General features: G+C 37.6%; 3 protein-coding genes across 3 annotated transcripts; 2 read left to right on the top strand and 1 right to left on the bottom strand.

Moving 5' to 3' along the window:
• Positions 1 to 1,399: 1,399 nt before the first annotated feature.
• LOTGIDRAFT_155042 (hypothetical protein) lies at positions 1,400 to 6,793 on the top strand (the record flags this gene model as incomplete). Its single annotated transcript, XM_009065551.1, has 4 exons — positions 1,400 to 1,810; positions 2,320 to 2,538; positions 4,187 to 4,516; positions 6,701 to 6,793. 4 exons carry the CDS (start codon positions 1,400 to 1,402, stop codon positions 6,791 to 6,793), a joined length of 1,053 nt encoding a protein of 350 aa, XP_009063799.1.
• A 1,398-nt stretch (positions 6,794 to 8,191) lies between these two features.
• On the top strand, positions 8,192 to 11,269 carry LOTGIDRAFT_155041 (hypothetical protein; the record flags this gene model as incomplete). The annotated part of the gene is made up of 3 exons (XM_009065550.1): positions 8,192 to 9,164; positions 9,510 to 9,680; positions 10,851 to 11,269. 3 exons carry the CDS (start codon positions 8,192 to 8,194, stop codon positions 11,267 to 11,269), a joined length of 1,563 nt encoding a protein of 520 aa, XP_009063798.1.
• Positions 11,270 to 15,674: 4,405 nt separating this feature from the next.
• On the bottom strand, positions 15,675 to 18,563 carry LOTGIDRAFT_155040 (hypothetical protein; the record flags this gene model as incomplete). The annotated part of the gene is made up of 3 exons (XM_009065549.1): positions 15,675 to 15,869; positions 16,161 to 16,306; positions 18,479 to 18,563. 3 exons carry the CDS (start codon positions 18,561 to 18,563, stop codon positions 15,675 to 15,677), a joined length of 426 nt encoding a protein of 141 aa, XP_009063797.1.
• Between the last annotated feature and the right edge of the window lie 1,823 nt (positions 18,564 to 20,386).

Raw genomic sequence — 20,386 nt, 5'->3', positions numbered from 1 at the left:
GGTATTATCATTCTTCAGTATTGATTGAATCAAAAATAATGTCAAGGTGAAATGATGTTTGAAAACAAGAAAGCAAGCATGATCCCAGCCCTCTAAATTAAATGGTACCGGTAGGCCTACATCATACATGTACCATATTAAAAATCAGTATGTTCTGAAATCAATATTTAGTAAATAAACATTGTTGTGACAATGGGATTTGCGTGAACATTATCGTGAGATCTCGTTCTCGTGTGATTTCTTCATTCAGTTTAGAATTCGCGCAGGAAGATATCGCTTTGCTTGAGGATTATTCCGATTGTTTCTCCCATTCTGAATTCTATCGCTGTCCATCCGGTTGCTTACCTATTGCATTTATTTTCGAGTGATTCAAGATAGCAGATGAGTATAGCTTAGCTTAGCTGCCTGTTACATTCATTATTTTGTACTTTCTTTTTCGTTTCGCTTTCTCTCACTCACAGCTTTTTTTTTTTTTTTTTTTTTTTTATAAGCAATGGCCGCCACACCTCTCTCTACTTCACTGCATAGTGCTTTGTTTCGATCTGACAGAGAACCTTTGGAATTTATTCTGGTCGCTTCGCCTGTAAAAGTGTGTTTATTTGGTTCTAGCTATGTCAAGCGTTTGAATGCTTACCTTCAATCAACTAGCAAGGTTAATTTGGGTTTGGATCCTCGACTATGTTCCGTCTCGTGTTTAGGATACGGAGGTCTTTGTGTGCTCAGCGATCGCCATGGTCGTCTCGATCGTGATCACAGTTTACATTTTGCAGGTTGTGATATTATCATGATTCATCTAGGATCGAATGATTTGGCGTGAACATTGAACCTGCACTCGTTGCTCAGGCTGTAGTTGATTTTGCATCTTCTATTTTGATTAATTTTGGATGCAGTTGTGTTATTATTTCTGCTCTTTTACCTAGACTTGCACAGCCTTATGAGACACAAATAGAATAATTTTGGATTTATGCCGGTCCAACCCTTAACTGTTCTTGTGGAAACATAAATTGGGTTTGTCTAATCCCTATAAGTTTGTTGGGCAATATGTCTCTGATGGAGTGCATTTATCAAATACGGTTGGCAACCCTCTCTTCCTTCGCAGCATAAGAGATGCAGTTTTACGCCACATTCGGTGGTTCTGCTTATCACAGGTGATGCTCTGCCTTTTACACTTTTGCCTTTGCTAGGCGCTTTTAAAGCCCTTCATTTTTGGGGCGCTTTCTCAGCTTGCCTTTTTGCCTGTTATGATGGGCGCCGCCTCTTTAGCCACTTTGCCTGTTATGCTAGGCGCTTATGTTAGCTAGCTACTTAGCCCTTCAGCTGGGCGCTTGTTACCTGCCCTTTTGCTGGGCGCTTTGCTATTTTTTGAGTGTAACTTTCTGAGTAAATTTCCTTTTGCAGGATGCCTAAGCGAAATCGTTCGTTTGCGGATGAGGATGAAGTTGATATTGTTCCGACGACAGCTGAGGACAGGTTGACTAATATTATGCTCCAAAAAATGCTTAGACGTGGGCTGTTATTAAATACTGTTGCTTCTTCCACCAGTCAGTCTCCTACATCAGCTGCTAATTCTTCCACTGTTCAGTATACCTTGACAACTACATTTCAAACAACTCAAGCTTCACCCAGTACCAGTCAGATTTTTCCTGAGGCTATGGAAATGGTAACCTCTGTTGAGTCAATACCTGTCAATAGTAAAGTTTTGCATTCGTCTGTGGCAGAAACAGTGACTGTAACAAACAGTCTCGACCCATCTCTTAGATTTTCAGTGCCTAGTGTGAATAACTTAACATCAAGAATTAATCTTGTACTGGTGGGTAATGTGCCTCATAGTAGTCAGCAATCTAATGTTTTTAGTGTCAATGCGGCACAACTTTTTGGTTCAGGTATGCTACCTCATGTACCCTTGTACCCTAATGAGGGTATCAACATCTCTTGTCATGTTTCTGATAAGTTGAAACATGACATTTGGTCAAATAAATTTGTGGATATGTCGCACCTGCTCCCAGGGGGAGTGTCAAGTCAGTTGTCAATTGATATTTCGGAAGTAGATAACGAGCCAATTTTCAAAATCTCCTCTGCTCCCGAATCTGAAGCTCTGTCTTTCGAATTGTGGAGAAAGGCTTTTCTTATTTATATTGATATTTTGGTGCAGAAATCCCCAGAATTGATTTCGGCTTTGCTAGCGTACAACTCTTTTGTAACTGATTTGGCTCTCGGCTACGGAGCGGCAGCTTTTAATACTATGATACACAGTTTCGCACCATCCGCCAAGCAGTTCCTTATCCTTGGAATCATATTGACTCAAATCTTTGGCTTCAGGCCACTACGTTGTATAAAACTGCTGTCAAATCACCAAAACCGTTCTCTAGTCAGTCTGGTTCCAGGGGTACTGTTTGTTTGGCTTATAATGGTCGTAAAGGCTGCACTTGGCAAAACTGTCGGTATATGCATGTATGTTCTAAATGTGGGTTCAATCATGCAGCTATTAATTGTTTTGCTAAACGTACTCGACAACAATCTCAACCTCAATCTCCTCAGGTTGATAATAAAGCGGTGGCTGCCGATTCACAGTCTATTTAATGTACCAGTAGTCGGTACTGGCTCCGCTCCACAGCAGACCAATTCGCGTTATTCATTTCGCCGCGGTGGTACTAATGCCGCACAAAGTACCAACTCCAATCCATCCAAGTAGACTTTGCCATGTTTTGTCTGGGTATAATCAGATTGAACGCGAATTTTTGTTTCAAGGATTTTCTTCGGGTTTCCGAATTCCCTTTCAGGGTGAAAGGTCTCTTTCGATCTTTCGCAATCATAAATCATGTAGAAAAAATTCAGATGTGCTTTTTGATAAAATGAATAGCGAGCTCCGTTAAGGTCGCATTTTATGCCCCTGTTCAAAGGCGGACATTCAAGATGCTTATAGACTTTTACCTATTCATCCCGATGACTGCCCGCTATTGGGTTTTACTGTTCCCTTAAATGATGACATTTTTTACTTTGTAGATATGTGTCTGCCCATGGGCTTGAGTATGAGTTGTCAAACGTTTGAAAGATTCAGTTCGGCTCTTCATTGGGTTATGGAAACAAAATTTAACGCCAGAGTCAGTCATTTGATTGACGATTTCTTTTTTGCAGGGCCAGCTGATTCTGACAAATGTTTGACATCTCTACACTCCTTTTTTAGCTTTGGCTGATTATTTGGGCATTCCTATAAAAGCTTCAAAAACTGTTCTCCCAGTTACTACTTTAACCATTTATGGCATTGAGGTTGATTCTTTAACAATGGAATTACGCCTTCCTCAAGACAAAGTTATTAAGATTCGGAGAGCAATTGATGGTTTATTGTTACGCAGGAAGGTTACACTCAGGGAACTTCAATCTGTATTAGGTTTATTAAATTTTGCTACTTTAGTTGTGATTCCTGGTCGTACCTTCCTTCGTCGCCTTTATGATTTAACAATTAATGTTGCAAAACCTCACTATAAGATTCGTATCACTAATTCTGCAAGGTTAGATTTACATATTTGGAGTCAATTTATTAATAATTTCAATGGTTGTTGCATGTTCTTGCATGATGAGTGGGTTTCTGCTGATGCTTTGGCGTTATACACTGATGCAGCAGGCTCTAAGGGCTATGCTGCAGTTTTAGGATCTCATTGGTTTGTGGGTCAATGGGCTCAGGATCTTTCTGTCAGCATTGACGTTTTAGAATTGTTTCCCATTGTGGCAGCCTTGAGCATTGGGGTCCTTTATTGCAAAATCACAAGATTGTTCTGTTTACTGACAATGTATGTGATTAACAAAGCTACTTCTAAAAGTACTGCTCTCATGTCTTTGTTGCGTCGTTTAGTGGTCACTTTTTTAAAATTTAATATTTTAGTTCGCAGTAGACACATGCCTGGCTTCTCAAATATTGTGGCTGATTCTTTATCTCGCTTTATGTTTCAGCGTGTCAGAGAATATGCTCCTTGGCTGGACCAGACTCCACAAAATCTCAAACCAGAAATTTTGAAGCTCTGAAAATGACAGCACAATTTTTGATGAGTCAGGCTTTAGCACCTTTAGCAGGGTGTCTTATTTACGTTGTTGGAACAAGTTCCTTCACTTTTGTACTCTCTATTCTTTAGCTCCATCTTTTCCCATACCTTCATCAATTTTAGTTACCTATCTTGCTTATTTGTTTCAGTCAGGATTTTCACCTAGCTATATTGCATCGAATATGTCAGTTCTATCCTTTGTACAAAAGTCACATGGTTATTCAGAAGTACATTCATTTGTAACTAACTTGATTTTAAAGGGCATTCGCAAACTCAACGTTCCTTTTGAAAATCGTTTACCTATAACTTTACCTATTTTAATTCGCATTTTAAAAGCCATTCCTTTAGTTGTACCTGTTTTGTTTGATAGATATTTACTTTGCGCTTTATTTTCTGTGGCCTTTGCTGGCTTTTTCAGATTAGGTGAATTAGTAGTGAAATCTAGTTTTAATGCTAAATTTGTGTTACAAGTTTCAGATGTAAGTTTTATATTTCAAGCAAATGTTATTCAGAGAGTTGAATTGTCTCTTCGTTTTTACAAGCATAAAACTACCCCTCTCCCGGTGAAATTGTTGTTGCATTGCTCTTGTTCTGTTTCTTCCGTTGCTTGTGCACCTTGCCTCTTGTATTCTTATTTGAAATTTTTCCCTCATTCTGAGGGTCCCCTTTTCCAATCTAATCATCATTCTCCTATTTTGTACTCTTATTTGAATCACAAATTAGCTTCACTAATCACATTTTTAGGATTAGATCAGACTAAATATAAACTTCATTCATTTCGGATTGGAGCTGCAACATCGGCTATTATGCAAGGACATTCGGAGGAGGCAGTTCGTCGCATGGGTCGATGGAAGAGCAATGCCTTTCAAAATTATATCAGGTTGCCTTGTTTAACCTCGTCAATGCATTAGATTTTTTTTTTTGATACACACTTTTGTTAAGTAGTGTGTTTCACTTTGAATTTGGTTTTCTTTTGTGTATTATTTTAATGTTTCCTGGTTATGAAAGAATTTGCCGTTGGAGAAAGTAGTTCTTATCGGTGCTTTCTTTCTGCGCTTGGTTGTTAGTCTTTAATGTGTGGAGGAGGTTGTTGGGCCCGGAATTTAAGCGTATTGATCATTGTATGTTCTATACGCTTCAATTCGTTTGGCTGATTTCTTTGTTTGTTAAGCCCAACAATATTTTGTATTTTATATTATATATGTTGTCATTTATTGTTATCAATAATAAATGATATTTACCTCCACACAATTTGTTTCGTACATAGGGGGGAGAAGGGTGAACGCAAATAAACATTGTTGTGACAATGGGATTTGCATGAACATTATCGCGAGATCTCGTTCTCGTGTGATTTCTTCATTCAGTTTAGAATTCGCGCGGGAAGATATCGCTTTGCTTGAGGATTACCCTCCTCCACCCCGTTTCTATTCCATCCATGGCTGATTTCTTTGTTTGTTAAGCCCAACAATATTTTGTATTTTATATTATATATGTTGTCATTTATTGTTATCAATAATAAATGATATTTACCTCCACACAATTTGTTTCGTACATAGGGGGGAGGAGGGTGAATGCAAATAATATGTACTGGCAATGTTACTTTTTCTAAAGGTGTAATTCATGACATCTTAAATATCTCCATTCCGATCATTCAATACTTTTCTTGCAACACTCTCACGAAGTATTGAACTGAATTTTCCACTTCCATTTTGACGTTCTTCAGAATGGAAAGACTAGTAATAAGTAAGCCCGTTATGCAGGCAATCAAATGAATGTTTACAGGCTACAGTAAAATTTCAAAACGATTTTATGAAACGAAGTTTGAGTTTATATAAGAATTAGACATCCAGTCGCGTATGATAATCTACCGATAATGAAAAATGATTCTGAAACGACGTCTATGTTATATACGCCTATTATAGACCGCAGATTGACACTGACGGTATAAAATACTGAGAAGACTTCAAGATTTCGTTTTTTAGTAAAAGTAGGGCTAATGTAAAATTTATTATAAAAGCGAAAGTAGAATGTACCGGATGTTGTTAAAAAAAGTGTGTCATGTGGGCTTAAAATACACATTATCGGGTGAAAATAGATCAAATTACCATCTTAATTAGGGGATTAATTAATCAGGCAATGATAATATTATTACGTGATGAGATTAACATGTGTTACCGGCAATTAAGATACACGTGATGATAGATATTTTGTTGATTTATGGTAGAGAATTTGAACATTGAAAACAGTAGGTCCCGTGAAAATTTGATCAGGAAAAAAAAACAAAAATCTTTAGAATCGGGTATCCCGCCGGTAGAGCGGTAGACAACATCCAAAAGCGGTAGAAACCCGACAACATCGGTAGATTACACATGTATGAACAGAAAGCAATTGTTAATATTGCAAAAAATAACAAGTGATTGCCTAGCCAGATATGCCCACTTTCCTTATACATTTTCACTAATGATATATATCTATTTATTAGTAATCTTAGATTTCTTTGAAAAAGTCAGATTCCAAAAGCACTGGTCTTAAAATAGTACAGCCTCTCACAAAAAAGGCAATGGTCAATTCTGATAGACCAATGGTCAGTGAGGTCAAGTAGGTTTATTTTTAATGACCAGGTATATTTTATACCATTTCTTGGAATCTTTTGCATTTTTTAGGAATCTAAGATTGCCGGACCAAACATAGATTTAGGGGGTTGGTATATATACATTTTGTTAGAGAAAATGGTCAGATTAGATTTTGGCTTTTAGGAGTTCAGACGTGTGTATCCTGAGGTTAACCCTGATGTATTATGTTGTATGATGTTAGATGTACCGTATATTTCCGAATATAATGCGCAGTTTTTTACCGAAAAATGGGCCCCTTACAGAGGGGGTGCGCACTATACACAGTGAAATAAATTTTGAGTTTTTTTCCCCTTCGAAAATACCGCCAATCGATGTTGAGGATCCGCCAGTTTGTCTTCCTTCAATGACATGTTGTTATGTTTTTAAGATCATTTCAGTATTTATAACAACTCATTAGACTTTAATGTATTTTGTAAATAGTTTGTATTAATATATTTGAAATTTCTAAACTGAAATAGGTATATTAATGTGTTATTTTAATGCAATTCATTCCATACAGAGAGACGTTCTACGGCTGTTACAAAATATTATCAAGTATTGTATGAATTTGAGTAGCTTACCAGATATACAGGGTTTTAATATTATCCTTCGTTTTCGCAAATTATTCATCACAATACACATGGCAAATGAGAAACAAATATTTTTAATACTCTCACAATAGCTTACAGAATCCATGTGGTATTTTCGTGCCTATATAATTGAGAGTGCCATTTCATGGTAGTTACGTATTAGACTAGCCTGAACTATTCTTATGTGTACGAACTGTACTTGTTGAATTACCTCCCCCTGCACGTGCATGTAACCGCCATCTTTACAATACAATATCTAACATCATTGATTCCCTTTAAGTGTGCCAGATTACTGACTGGCGTGGTGGCAGCAGCTGGGATTTCAGTTACCAAGTACAGAACTGATTCAAAAGTTCAACAAAAACTTTATTAAAATAACCTGTTAGTGATTTTGCCAACGCGAAGACTGGTTGTTCGAGCGTTACACACTTCTGCCGATAACAACTCGGAAAGGGTAGCAGTTAAACAACTACTGATCTCAACTCTTCAGATCCTGCAGATAAGTATGGCTAGTACTTGAGCCCCCAAACAATGGTCTTTGACGAAAAACGAGACCATAACATCGTTTAAAGCTTGGCGGCAGAATTTGCAGTATATTCTATCCCTTGATCCAAATTTTGCCGATTTTTTATTAGACGGTGTGACATGGCTGAAGAAGTCTTCCACAACCCCCCTACGAGGTTTAGCTAATGACGGAGAACGAGTAGATCAGGAACGCAGGAGAACTGCCCAGCAGAAAGTCACACATTTAGACCTGATGCTGGGTCAAATTGCCAACTACTGTCCTATCATTTCATGCAATTCTATTGTGAAGAACTCCACCTCCATGTCGTCTATTTGGCAAGTTATATGATTGCATTATGGATTCCAATCAACAGGCTCCCACTTCTTAGATTTTAATACCATTGTACTTCAACCAGACGAACGCCCCGAAGACCTTTATCAAGGCCTCATGTCCTTCATAGAAGACAACCTCCTTTCTCAAAACGGACACATTAGCCATCATGGTATCGTACCTAGTGAGGATGAAGAATTGACACCTTCTTTAGAGAACATGGTCGTACTCACATGGATTAGATTAATCCACCCTGATTTACCTCAACTCGTTAAGCAGCGTTATGGGACGGAACTCCGCTCTACAACTCTTGCATCGCTAAAACCAGAGATATCCCTCGCTCTAGACTCTTTATTAGATGAGGTAAATTCTGCTGTCGAGTCTAAAGTATTTCGTACTGCGACAAGAGACCTACTCCGCCAAAACACTCACAAACCTTCCAGGACAATGACCAATGCTTCAATAACCAACAGCAAACTGTGTCCTTTGTGCAGTCAAGCCAACCGACCTAACAACAAACATTTCTTGAGTAAATGCCCCTACCTTCCAGTTAGTGACAAACGTTTTATGAACAAAGCCCGACAAGCTTCCTGCTTCCATGATGAGGGTATAGATGCTAATGATCCAACCCCAGAAGTAAATAGTCTAAAAATTTTAGCATGCCGTGTAAGCACCAACAGATCTCCCCACTTCAAGGCATTTTACTCACAATTTCCCCTGCAACTTACTTTAGATACAGGGGCAGAGATGAATATGATGAAAGCTTCCGTCGTACATTACGTAGGTGCCCCAATACAGAAGAGTATTCAACGAGCTTTACAGGCAGACGGTATCACCCCATTGAAGGTTGTAGGCGAAGTCCATTTACAGCTGAATCGTGGCGACCACAATTTGACCCTCGATGCTTTGGTTGTTGAAGATCTTGATGTAGACGTACTAGCAGGAACACCTTTTATGACCCAGAATGACATATCCGTTAGACCCGCCATGTGTCAAGTCATCATCAAGGACAACAATGTCATCCAATACGATTCTTCATCAAATACCACACATTCTTTGGCTGTTAGGCGCACCCAAGCCTATGTGTTACGTGCACCTTCGTTCTCTACCACTGTTTGGCCAGGAGATTATTGAGAACTAACACTACCAGGTGACCTTTACTCTGAGGAGATCTTAGCTTTAGAGGCCCGTTACGATACTGGGGCGCCGAAAATGTCAACCAAAATTTGGCCACAACCCAGCCTTACCGAACAAGTTGGAGGAAAAATTGGCATTGCTAATGATACCGATCAACCACAAACTCTCAAACACCATGAGCCCTTCTGTCAAGTAAGACGTGTCCAAACTATCACAGATACAGATAATCTTGCTTACCCACCGGCCAAACCAGTCCTGTCTGTAGTTTTGAAAGACACTACCTTTTTCTCTGATATAGTCAAATTAGATCCAGATCATATTCTACCACAGTCTGTTCGTAAAGATTTCCAATCGGTAATGCAAGAGTTTGATTCTGTTTTTGATCCTACAATAACAGGCTATAATGGATCCGTTGGTCCCTTTCAAGCCATCGTCAATATGGGATCTGTGGAACCCCCACAACCAAAAGGTAGAATCCCCCAGTACTCAAAAGATAAACTACAAGAGTTGCAAGATATTTTCGACCAACTGGAATCAGTAGGAGTATTCCGTAAACCCGAGGATTTGAACCTTACAGTCGAGTACCTAAACCCTTCATTCCTGGTCAAGAAGAGCTGTGGTGGATTTAGACTAGTCACCGTAGCAAGATACAGCAAGCCCCAACCATCACTCATGCCAGATGTTGATTCCATCCTACGCACCATCGCCTGCTGGCAGTATGTCATCGTTACGGATTTGACACAGGCATTTTACCAAATACCTCTTGCCCCTGGTTCTATGAAGTATTGCGGAGTATGCACCCCTTTCAGAGGTATTCGTGTTTATACCCGTACTGCTATGGGAATGCCAGGATCAGAGACTGCGCTCGAGGAACTCATGTGCAGAGTCCTCAGCGATCTATTGTACTCTAGCAAAGTTACAAAACTGGCTGATGATTTATATATCGGAGGTAACTCGCCAACAGAACTATTAGAAAACTTTCGTCTAACTATACAAACACTCAGCAAGTGTGATCTCAAATTAGCAGCCTCTAAGACAATTATTTGCCCCAAGTCAACCACCATCCTAGGCTGGATTTGGTCACAAGGATCAATTTCTGCAAGCCCTCATCGCATATCTACCTTATCGACGTCGCCTCCACCCGAAAACGTTCGAGGAATGCGCTCCTTCATTGGCGCCTACAAAGTACTTGCGACAAAATCTAGCAACAAAATCAGCTGGTCAGAAGACTTACATCATCATTTCTCAGCAGCCCAACAGTCACTTACAGACCATAAGAGCATCTTGTTACCCCGTCCAACGGATCAACTATGAATCGTAACTGTCTACCTAATACGCAACAACAAAACCTCCTTAGCTGGGTTTTTTAGTGCTAAGTTGAAGAAACATCAAATTACTTGGTTACCATGCGAGATTGAAGCCTTGTGTATTACTGCAGCTATTAAGCACTTCAGTCCTTATATAATCCAGTCTCACCACATGACGAATGTTTTAACTGACAGTAAGCCTTGTGTCCAAGCTGTTCTAAAATTATGCCGTGGTGAATTTTCCAATAGCCCCAGAGTCACATCCTTTTTGTCCATCGCAAGCCGACAAGTCAATCTTCTTCACCTAGCCGGAACATCCAATATTCCTTCAGATTTTGCCAGTCGTAATGCCACAGAATGTCACGAACCTAATTGTCAAATTTGCAATTTTATATCCCGCACAGAAGATTCCGTTGTACGTGCTACCACCGTACAGGATATTATCTCTGGCACCTGTCCTGTTCTGTTTGCAAGCCATTCAGCGTGTATCCAAACTCAATCCGAATGCCCAGATCTGCGTCGTACACACGCCCACCTTAAACAGGGAACACGACCATCTAAGAAGTTGACTAATATTCCCCATGTCAAACGATATCTTCGTAGTGTCACCATATCCAGAGATGGTTTCCTGGTTGTGAAAAACTTTGAACCATTTTGCCCTACATCTGAGTTAATTGTAGTTCCTAGACCCGTTTTAAGTGGACTTTTAACAGCAATGCATATCGAGTGTAATCACCCTTCAATTAATTAAAACTCGTTGTGAAACGCCGTTTCTACGCCCTGGATCTCGAAAAATCTATTAGTGACATAACTGATAACTGCCATGTGTGTTCGTCACTTAAGAAACTTCCACAGCCAGTAGCTGAACAGTCCACACAACCATCACCACAATCTATTGGAATCTCATTTGCTGCTGATGTATTGAAATGTTGCAAGCAACTCATTTTCCTTCTACGTGAAACAGCCTCTTCCTATACTGTATGTTGCCTCGTAGACGATTAGCGTTCTACAACGTTGCGTAATGCTCTGGCTCGACTTTGTCTTGAAATGCGCCCAATTACTGGTCCTCCTGTAGTTGTTCGTGTGGATCCAGCGCCTGGTTTCGTAGCTCTTCCTGAAGCTTTGCTTCAACTCGGAATTACTTCAGACATGGGTCGAATAAAGAATCCTAATAAGAATCCGGTCGCAGAAAAAGCTATTGCTGAATTGATAGATGAAATTGTACGATATCAACCAGAAGGAGGATCGGTCACACCTCTTGGCTTATCCATCGTTACGTCCAATTTAAATTCACGTCTCAGAAATAGAGGCCTTTTTTCTCGCGAGATATGGACTCAGCGCTGCCAGTTTGATAACACCCAGTTACCAATTTGTGACCGTGATCTGATTCTACAACAGCATCAATCTCGTATTAGAAACCATCCTTACAGTCAGTCATCCAAGACCCAAGTCAAGACCCCAAGTCGACAGTCTCATCTATCAAAACCATCTCCATCAGTTAGCGATCTTGTTTATTTAACCACCGATAGGGACAAAACTCGTGGTAGAAGTCGATATCTCGTAACAAACATTGATAAGGGATGGTGGTTTTTCTGAAAGTTTACCGGAAACCAACTCCGGTCTTTGCCTTATAAAGTGAAACCCTCAGAGTGTATTCCGATAACGAACTTTTACTCTGATATGACTATCAGTCCACAAGAGGTCTCGTTAAGCAACGACGAAGTTTGTATTATTCCCCTATCGTCTCCACCTGATGAGTCATTACATGTCCCAACTCCACACTCACCCCAGATTCCTGATGTCATTGCAGAGCCAACATCGGAAAACAACATGCAAAGTATCAACTATAATCCAGATCCTGCTGTTCCTGCAGACTTACCAATCAACAGTCCCGTTACAACAGTCGATCCTGCGCCACAACGTCCACACCGTGTACACAAGAAACCAAGCTACTTACAAGACTATAATTGTGAATGATTACCTTATTTGTGAATATTCAGACTAGTAGTGATTTTAAAGATTAAGAGGCCTCGCCATTTCATGGTAGTTACGTATTAGACTAGAATGAACTATTCTTATGTGTACGAACTGTACTTGTTGAATTAACTCCACCTGCACGTGCATGTAAATTCATTCGTATTATTATTGTCATACTGTAAAACCGCCATCTTTACAATACAATATCTAACATCATTGATTGAAGAGTTTTCCCTTTAAGTGTGCCTGATTACTGACTGGCGGAGGGAAAAAAGTTCTGAACACAGAATTGAGGACAGCAGTAGAGTTTTTGTAAATCTATTATTCACAGTAATCCAAAGCTACTTGATTAAACTTATTATAAGATTAGGTGACTAAAAACAACAAGATTGAGTTAATTTGTAACACCACTGATTAATTTTATGAGTACATTCTGAATGGAAACAAGAGGCATTGATATCAAAGAAAGATCAAAGAATACTATAAACACCTGTTGTCCATGTGATCAGTGAATGTTGAATTGGGTGGATCACAGGCACTTGTTTCTATCCATGTTAAGTTCTACTGTAATATGTGTAGGGATAACAGACATTGCCATTGAGTATCAATGAGGTGTCTGCGTTATGCCATCTCCAACCTCATTTTCGTCAACAAGGGGTGCGCATTATATACGGGTATATGGATTTTTCCAGATTTTGATTGGGTGAGGAAGGGGTGTGCATTATACACGCTTGCCCATTATATTCGGAAATACATAGATGTTTTATGATATAACACATTGAGTAGAACTTTCTAGAAAATAGGCTCTATATAAATGCATTATTATCATATAATGAAAGAAATATCAACTTTACAATATGATGATATAAAGTAAACATCATTATTACATTCAGTATATCCAGGGCGGTCATCTATCTGTGTCAAATCATACCAAAAATCTAATTTGTGCAAGATATTGTTGATTTAATCGAACACACAAAATTTAATAAAATTCGGACATAAACTGTAACCTCTATCAAGGTGTTTTTGTAAATCAAGGGCAATGACTCTTGCCTAGCAAGATACGCCCACTTTCCCGGATACATTTTCAGTATATCAAGTCAAGTCGAACCAAAAATCTAATTTGTGCAAGATTCTGTTCATTTAAACCAAAACAAAATTTAATAAAATTCTGACATAAACTGTCACGTCTAATGCGTTCACAAGCCAACAAATTCTGATGTGTTTTTACTAATAAAAATGAAAGGTTAACCCTTAAAACCCTGAAAATATTTGACATCCTGCATACCCCTTCCTGACTTTACAGGACGTCATTGCCAAAATAATCATCTTATAATGTATTATCAACTGTGTGAAGATATAAAATAAAGAAGTTTTAACAATTAAATAATTAAAAATACAATAAATACATGCCCTAATTTCATTTATCTCCAATACATAACTTCTGAATGAAAATCATGCCAACAATTCGACCCAGGTTGACCAATGCACAAGAAAACACAACGAAATACACAGTTCTGGACTTCTTAGGCATTAGGGTTACACAATCTGGCCCTTCTATATTTTTCTGTACAAACAACACACCTATTATTAATTGTAGCATGTTCAGCCTTTTCACACTCATGCTACCTGACATCAGTAAGATGAACTTCCTGATCCTCATAGGAACGACGTCAACCTCTTTGAGTTGTATTTCGTACATCTCCATCGAGTTGGTTGCACAATTTCTCCAGGAAGAAATGGAATGTAAAAGATCTATGAGAAGGTTGTGCATGCTCTTAATAATATCCTTGAATAACATAAGCATTATACGCAGCCCACATAAAAAACTTCATTACCACTTTTGGAGGCACGTCATTTAGTCGTTCTTGTCTGTTTGTCCTATAAACTTATCATAACTCTTCACAGCCATGGGACACTGAATTGGAATTCTTCTGTGTTCTTTTGAATCAAATCTTGGAACTGTAGATAGTGGCTGGTCAATGTAAACAGATGAAACAAAATTAATAGGCCTTTTGTCCATCCAGACAATTGCAGACACCTTTCCATTGAACAGAATTTCACAATCACCCTTTTGCATTTGTTTGTTAGTTTGCTTTAGACACTTTGGAAACTCTTTTCTATTTGTCATAGCTCTCCAACACAAACCAATTCTCTTTGTCAACAAATATTCTGCTAATTCAACCGATGTATAAAATCTATCAGTAAACAATACGTAGTTCTGGTCTTGGAAATTATGAGTCATTCTCGCAACTAAATTGCCTGTAACTCCTTAATTGTCAACTGTCAAGGCATCTGCTCTTTTATCGGTATAAACTTCAGCATTCATAATATATCCATGTTCACTGTCTGTCAACACAAATTTTTTTATCCTCCACTTTATCGGTTTATCTTTTATATATTGTTTTTTAAATAATGAGTTTTTTGTTGGGATCATGCCCTCGTCTAAAGATAATTCACAACCTGCAACAAAGTGATACGCCCACCACGGCATGCGGATAGTAAATATTCAAGATTTTGAGGCAAGGGCAATAACTCTGCTTCTAACAGTCGATAATAGCTCAAATTCGAACTTGATCTTCATTTTATGAATATGTATACACATACTGAATTTCATTTGATTCCATCAAAAAATCTAGTTTTAAGAGCGATTACAAGCAAATGTTGACGGACAGACAGGGGTGCCGACAATATACGTCCACATAGAGTGATGTGGGCGTATAAAAATAGGCCTAGAATTGTAAATTTTGTTTATTTTATCCACAGCTGGGTCAAGTTCATTTACACAATGCAGCATAGACCATATGGCTCATAACCTTTGGAAATCCTGGAGTAGCCGTATGAAAGTTATCCTTTGTTTTCCAGTATTGTTCAAATCGTTCCTTGTGAATAAGGGATTCAATGGCAATCCTACATCCAAAAAAGGCTTTCATCTCACTTACTGTTGTATCTGTCCAACTTCTAACACTATAATTATCTGGCTTCATTACATTGACATATAGCAGTTTGTCGGTTTGTTTCAGACATCAAAAGTTCCCATAACTGATCATTCCAAAAGATAGAAAAAAAATCCAATGGGGTACTATCAACATTTATATTAGCAGGAATGTTCTTGAGTCCTGTATGTCCATTTGGCCTGAATTGAATTGTTGTGCAACAAATCCAATCGTATTTAATCTCTATGTTGGTGGAATATTCATATCACCCGCCATGTCTGGATACCTAACATCTCTGTCATTTTCTTCAATGTTTACATTTGGATCAACATCTTCCACGTCGGAATTATCATCACATTTGCTCTCAAAGTCACTTTCATTGCTGTAATCTGATCCATCCATATCCTCCTCATTGTCGCTCATAATCATAGCAAGTGCCTCCGTTGGACATAGTCATTTAGATGTCAAAGAAGAAATTAATGATAGGACATCGCCATAACTTGTTGACAGAAAACAAGCGACGAGAGTTTGGTTTGTTGCTATGAGGGACTAAGTCTAATCGACCCGACCGAAAGCAGCAAAACCGACATTTCGGGACTACTTACCATTACGTCAAGCCAGTTTTGCGGCATTTCAGGGTCTAATTGTTAAATTTATTTTTTTACGATACCATAAAATCATACAAAATACAAATAGTTATAAGTCAGCTCTGATATTTATATTTTTTACCTTGGTAGTTAAGTCATCAGTATCTATTTCAGATGTATCCTCTATCTCACAGGTTGGTACATGTACTTTGCCAATATGTAATTCTGGATGTGCATCAGTATCCTGGCCTTCAACATTGATAACTGGTGGTGTTATTATTACTGTATCTGTAATTGATTACATTAAAACATTTATTCTTCATTTACTGTAGCTTTAAAATAATAAAAATAAATCATGTTCAGAAATAGTTGTGTTCATCAAACTATTCAATAACCTTTTTATTAGAGCAATTGGCTATAAAATTGAGTATAAATAACAGCATTACCCTCATTTTATCCACATAGCCAATGCAGCCAATTTTCATTGACAGGTGTCAATGTGTCAAAAGTGAGCGGTAAGGTTATAAAAAGTGAAATGGAAAAAATAACTAAAACTGATAGACTGTATGAATTCACTGACAGATCTAGTATAACGTGTGGTGAGAATACTTTAAAAAAAAAAGTCATATGTCTGTGAGGCAAATTTATATGTGAACACTGAATGTGGAGGATTTCTGTAAATATACTACAGTCAAGTAACCTAATTTTGTGGAAACCTATTATTCGTGGATTTCCGGAAATGTTCAATAATTTACATGAGCGACCTTACGCAACCTCCGCATTAGTTTGTTTTGATAAACATGGGTTTTTTCTACAATGTCAGCTAGTAGAATGAATTCAGTAGTTTCAATCAAGGTAAAATGTACTAATGTATACTTTGACAAATACAAAATGGCGGATTTCAGTTATTACCAAACGTCACCATATTTTATCGGCCGAATTTCCTTATAATCCCAAGCAGTAATCGGAATTCCAAGTGTCGTCTGCTAGAGTGTAGTCCAACGAATGAAGTCACGTGATCAACTAGCGGATTCCATGTCCGCAGAAAATTTCTATGGAACACAAAGTGGACCATATTCTTATGTTGTTTCGGTGACTTTTAGCAATAAATCACGCTACGTATTTTGTCAGTCACTATTTTTGTTATAAATCACGGTTCTTTGAAGGAATTGTCACAAGTTATAATGAATTGATATTAAAGATAAATACTAAGAGAAGTTAATTATACCAGCCGGTATCCATACAACGTGTTTTTCTAGACTTATTTATAGATCAAACATTGTACACGAAAATAGGTGAGGCATTCTGCCGCCGTTGCCGAGTTGGTTGCTCATGAAATATGGGTCAAAGTAAAGGATTCATAAAGAAAATCTAAATAAACCAATTTTAATTATTTTGTAGAATATCTGAGGAAACATCTAAGACTTAAAAGTTTTTTTTCGTTTTTTCAACTTTGACGAAATTTGGTGTTGAATCCTTATATCCACGAAAATAGGTTACACCACTGTATATATTATTTCATGTGTATTGTTAGTCACTAGGTTAGGAGCCAGTCAGACTCATTGACTTGAGATAGATAATTGGGTTATGGATATTTAATAAACAGGAACATTTGCTTGTCTGTTTTGTCATTGTAATTTGTAAGTTATTTCAATGTTACTAAACGTATTGAAATTTAGCTTCAACACTAGACTGCTGATGAGCATTGTGGAAGGGCCGGTTGGCAACAGAAGAGAGTTCAGTGCCAGAGTATGGAACACTGAGATCATTGTTGGATTAGAATCAACAGGTGTTACAAACAAGCCAATCATGATTTTTTTTCCTGACCTGTACACATGTATGACCACAGGTTTCACATTGTTCCAGTTGTGTTCTGTGACTGTTCAGTGAGTCATTCCATCCCTCCTGCTACACAGCAAAGCAATTCAAATGAATAACCAAGACTTTACTTTATCCACTCTGGACAAAATTTCTCAAGTTCTATCATATATAAAATTCCAAATGCAGTTGAATCTGCAGATAAAAATTTAAGTCATGGACTTTCGTAAATCAAATAAGAACTTAAACATAAAAGCCCTTTTCTCATGAGATTATAAATTTATACCAACTCATGAGATAAATCAAGGGAAAAAAGGCTTTAAGGATGTAACATCGATTATTGAAATCACAATATGAAGGTTTACTTGCCCTGGAGAAAAACCATGTTCATTTAACCAATGATCACAATCAAACACAAAATGTAGCTATAGGGATTTTAGGTTGTAACATTGCAGTATTTCTTAAACTAAAGCTTCTGAAGCTCAGAAAATAACTTTCTTCAGTAAAGTTGTTGCCTTGTTGCAGGTTTGGTTTTGAACGTACAGATGAATGATGAGCAATGTACAGATGAATGATGAGCAACCAACTACCAAACAAGGCAGACCATCAACTCAACCACCTCTACAAAGGCTTAACATATACCTGATAAGTTTGTGTCAAAAAATGCATAGTTTGAAAGTAAAGTTGTAAGACATGTGTATCCAACCTGCATTTCATCCAGCTCCATGTTTTGGGTCATATCACACTCAGGTTATGAATGAAATGTAAACTGTATTGTATTTAATTGAGGTTTTTCCATATGGAATGTTATTATTAATTAAATTTGTATGTTCTATATCATTATGTTGTAATTTATACCTTACATGATATGCATTATGATATGATTGCAGATAAACCATACATGTGTACAGATCAGGAAAAAAAATCTGGAGATTTGCCTTGAAATATCTGGAGATTTGCCTTGAAATATCTGGAGATTTGGTGAAAAGTCGGGAGATTTTTCCAAAACGCGTAAAGTCATGATTTTGAAACTCAAATAAATAAGCCTTAAACCTTGTAAATTAATTAAATTGATCATAGGCTTACATGACATAGTGAACTAAATTAAAATGAACAAATGTATAATTGAGAGAGGCCTACCCAGAGAAATAATTCTAGAACTATTGTCTGATATTTCAAGTTTAGGGGCCCAAAAAAATTCAATATTATCGTTCTTCGGTAATGATTAAATCAAAAATAATGTCAAGGTGAAATGATGTGAAGTGAAAACAAGAAAGCATGCATGATCCCATTCCCAGCCCTCTTAATTAGTTACCGGTAGGCCTACATCATACATGTAATATTATATTACAAGATAGCTTGCCAGGCAAGGTAATATACGCCCACTGGCAGCTTTGATTTCAAATAAGAATATTTGGCCGTACCTATATGAACATTTCACATTTCTTCCTCGTATATTTCATTTATGATTATGAATGTGATTAAGAGAAGACCAGCATACATCTTATTAATTAATGATAACAAACACTCACATCATGTCAAAAGCCATTAAAATAATGCCTTCAACTGAGTACTAACAATCTAAAATTTGAACCTGTTTTCAAGTACAAGGGCAATAACTCATACTAAAACAATTTCAGATTATTTTGGTTTTCAATAGGCCTCATCCTTGAGTGATTACCAGTATTAATCACACCAAGTTTCATAAAAATCCATCAAGAATTGTGTCTTTTAGAGTTTTAGGAGCTAAATTTGAACGCGTTTTCAAAAACAATGGCAATAACTCTTTCTTAATATTTTTGTCCTTTTCTGATTTTCGATAAGGTTTATCCTTGGGTTATACAAATACTCAAACCAAGTTTCATCAAAATCGGTCAATAATTGTGACTTCTTGAGTGTTTATGAGCTAATCAAGAACAAGGTAAATAACTCATACTTAATATTTTTCTGATTTTCAATTGAGTTTGTCCTTGGGTGTTCACAAACGCTCACACCAAGTTTCGTCAAAATCAGTTAAGAATTGTGCGATGTAGAGTGTTTACGAGCAATTGTGGATGGATGGACCGAGAGACGGACCGACCAGCGGACATGGGTGACGGCAATATACGCTCCACATTTCATGTTGGCGTACAAAAAGGCAAGAATAAAAGATTTCAGGAGGTTTTGTCAAAATACCGTAAAGAATTGTGAAATATACGCCCACTGGCAGCTTGATTTTGAACAAAAATATTTAGCAGTACAGTAACAATCACCAGTATGAAATATTCAACCTTAAGTCATACACTTCTTTTGAACTCTTTAGGGCGTTACTGAATAATATTGAGTATGAGTTATTGCCCTTGTTCTTGAAAACGTGTTCAATCTTTAGCTCGTGAAAACTCTAGAAGACAAATATTCAATCTTCAGCGCGGTACTGAATAATAAAACCAAGTTTTGTCAAAGTCAAAAATCATGCCTTCTAGAGTTTTTACGAGCTACAAATTGAACGAGTTTTCAAGAACAAGGGCAGTAACTCATACTCAATATTTTTCGATTCTCCTGATTTTCAAT

The sequence above is a fragment of the Lottia gigantea genome, assembly GCF_000327385.1.
Source record: "Lottia gigantea unplaced genomic scaffold LOTGIsca_7, whole genome shotgun sequence".
Lineage (NCBI taxonomy): Eukaryota > Metazoa > Mollusca > Gastropoda > Lottiidae > Lottia > Lottia gigantea.
Note: the sequence above shows the minus strand (reverse complement) of the source record. Positions and strands in the feature narration are given on the sequence as shown.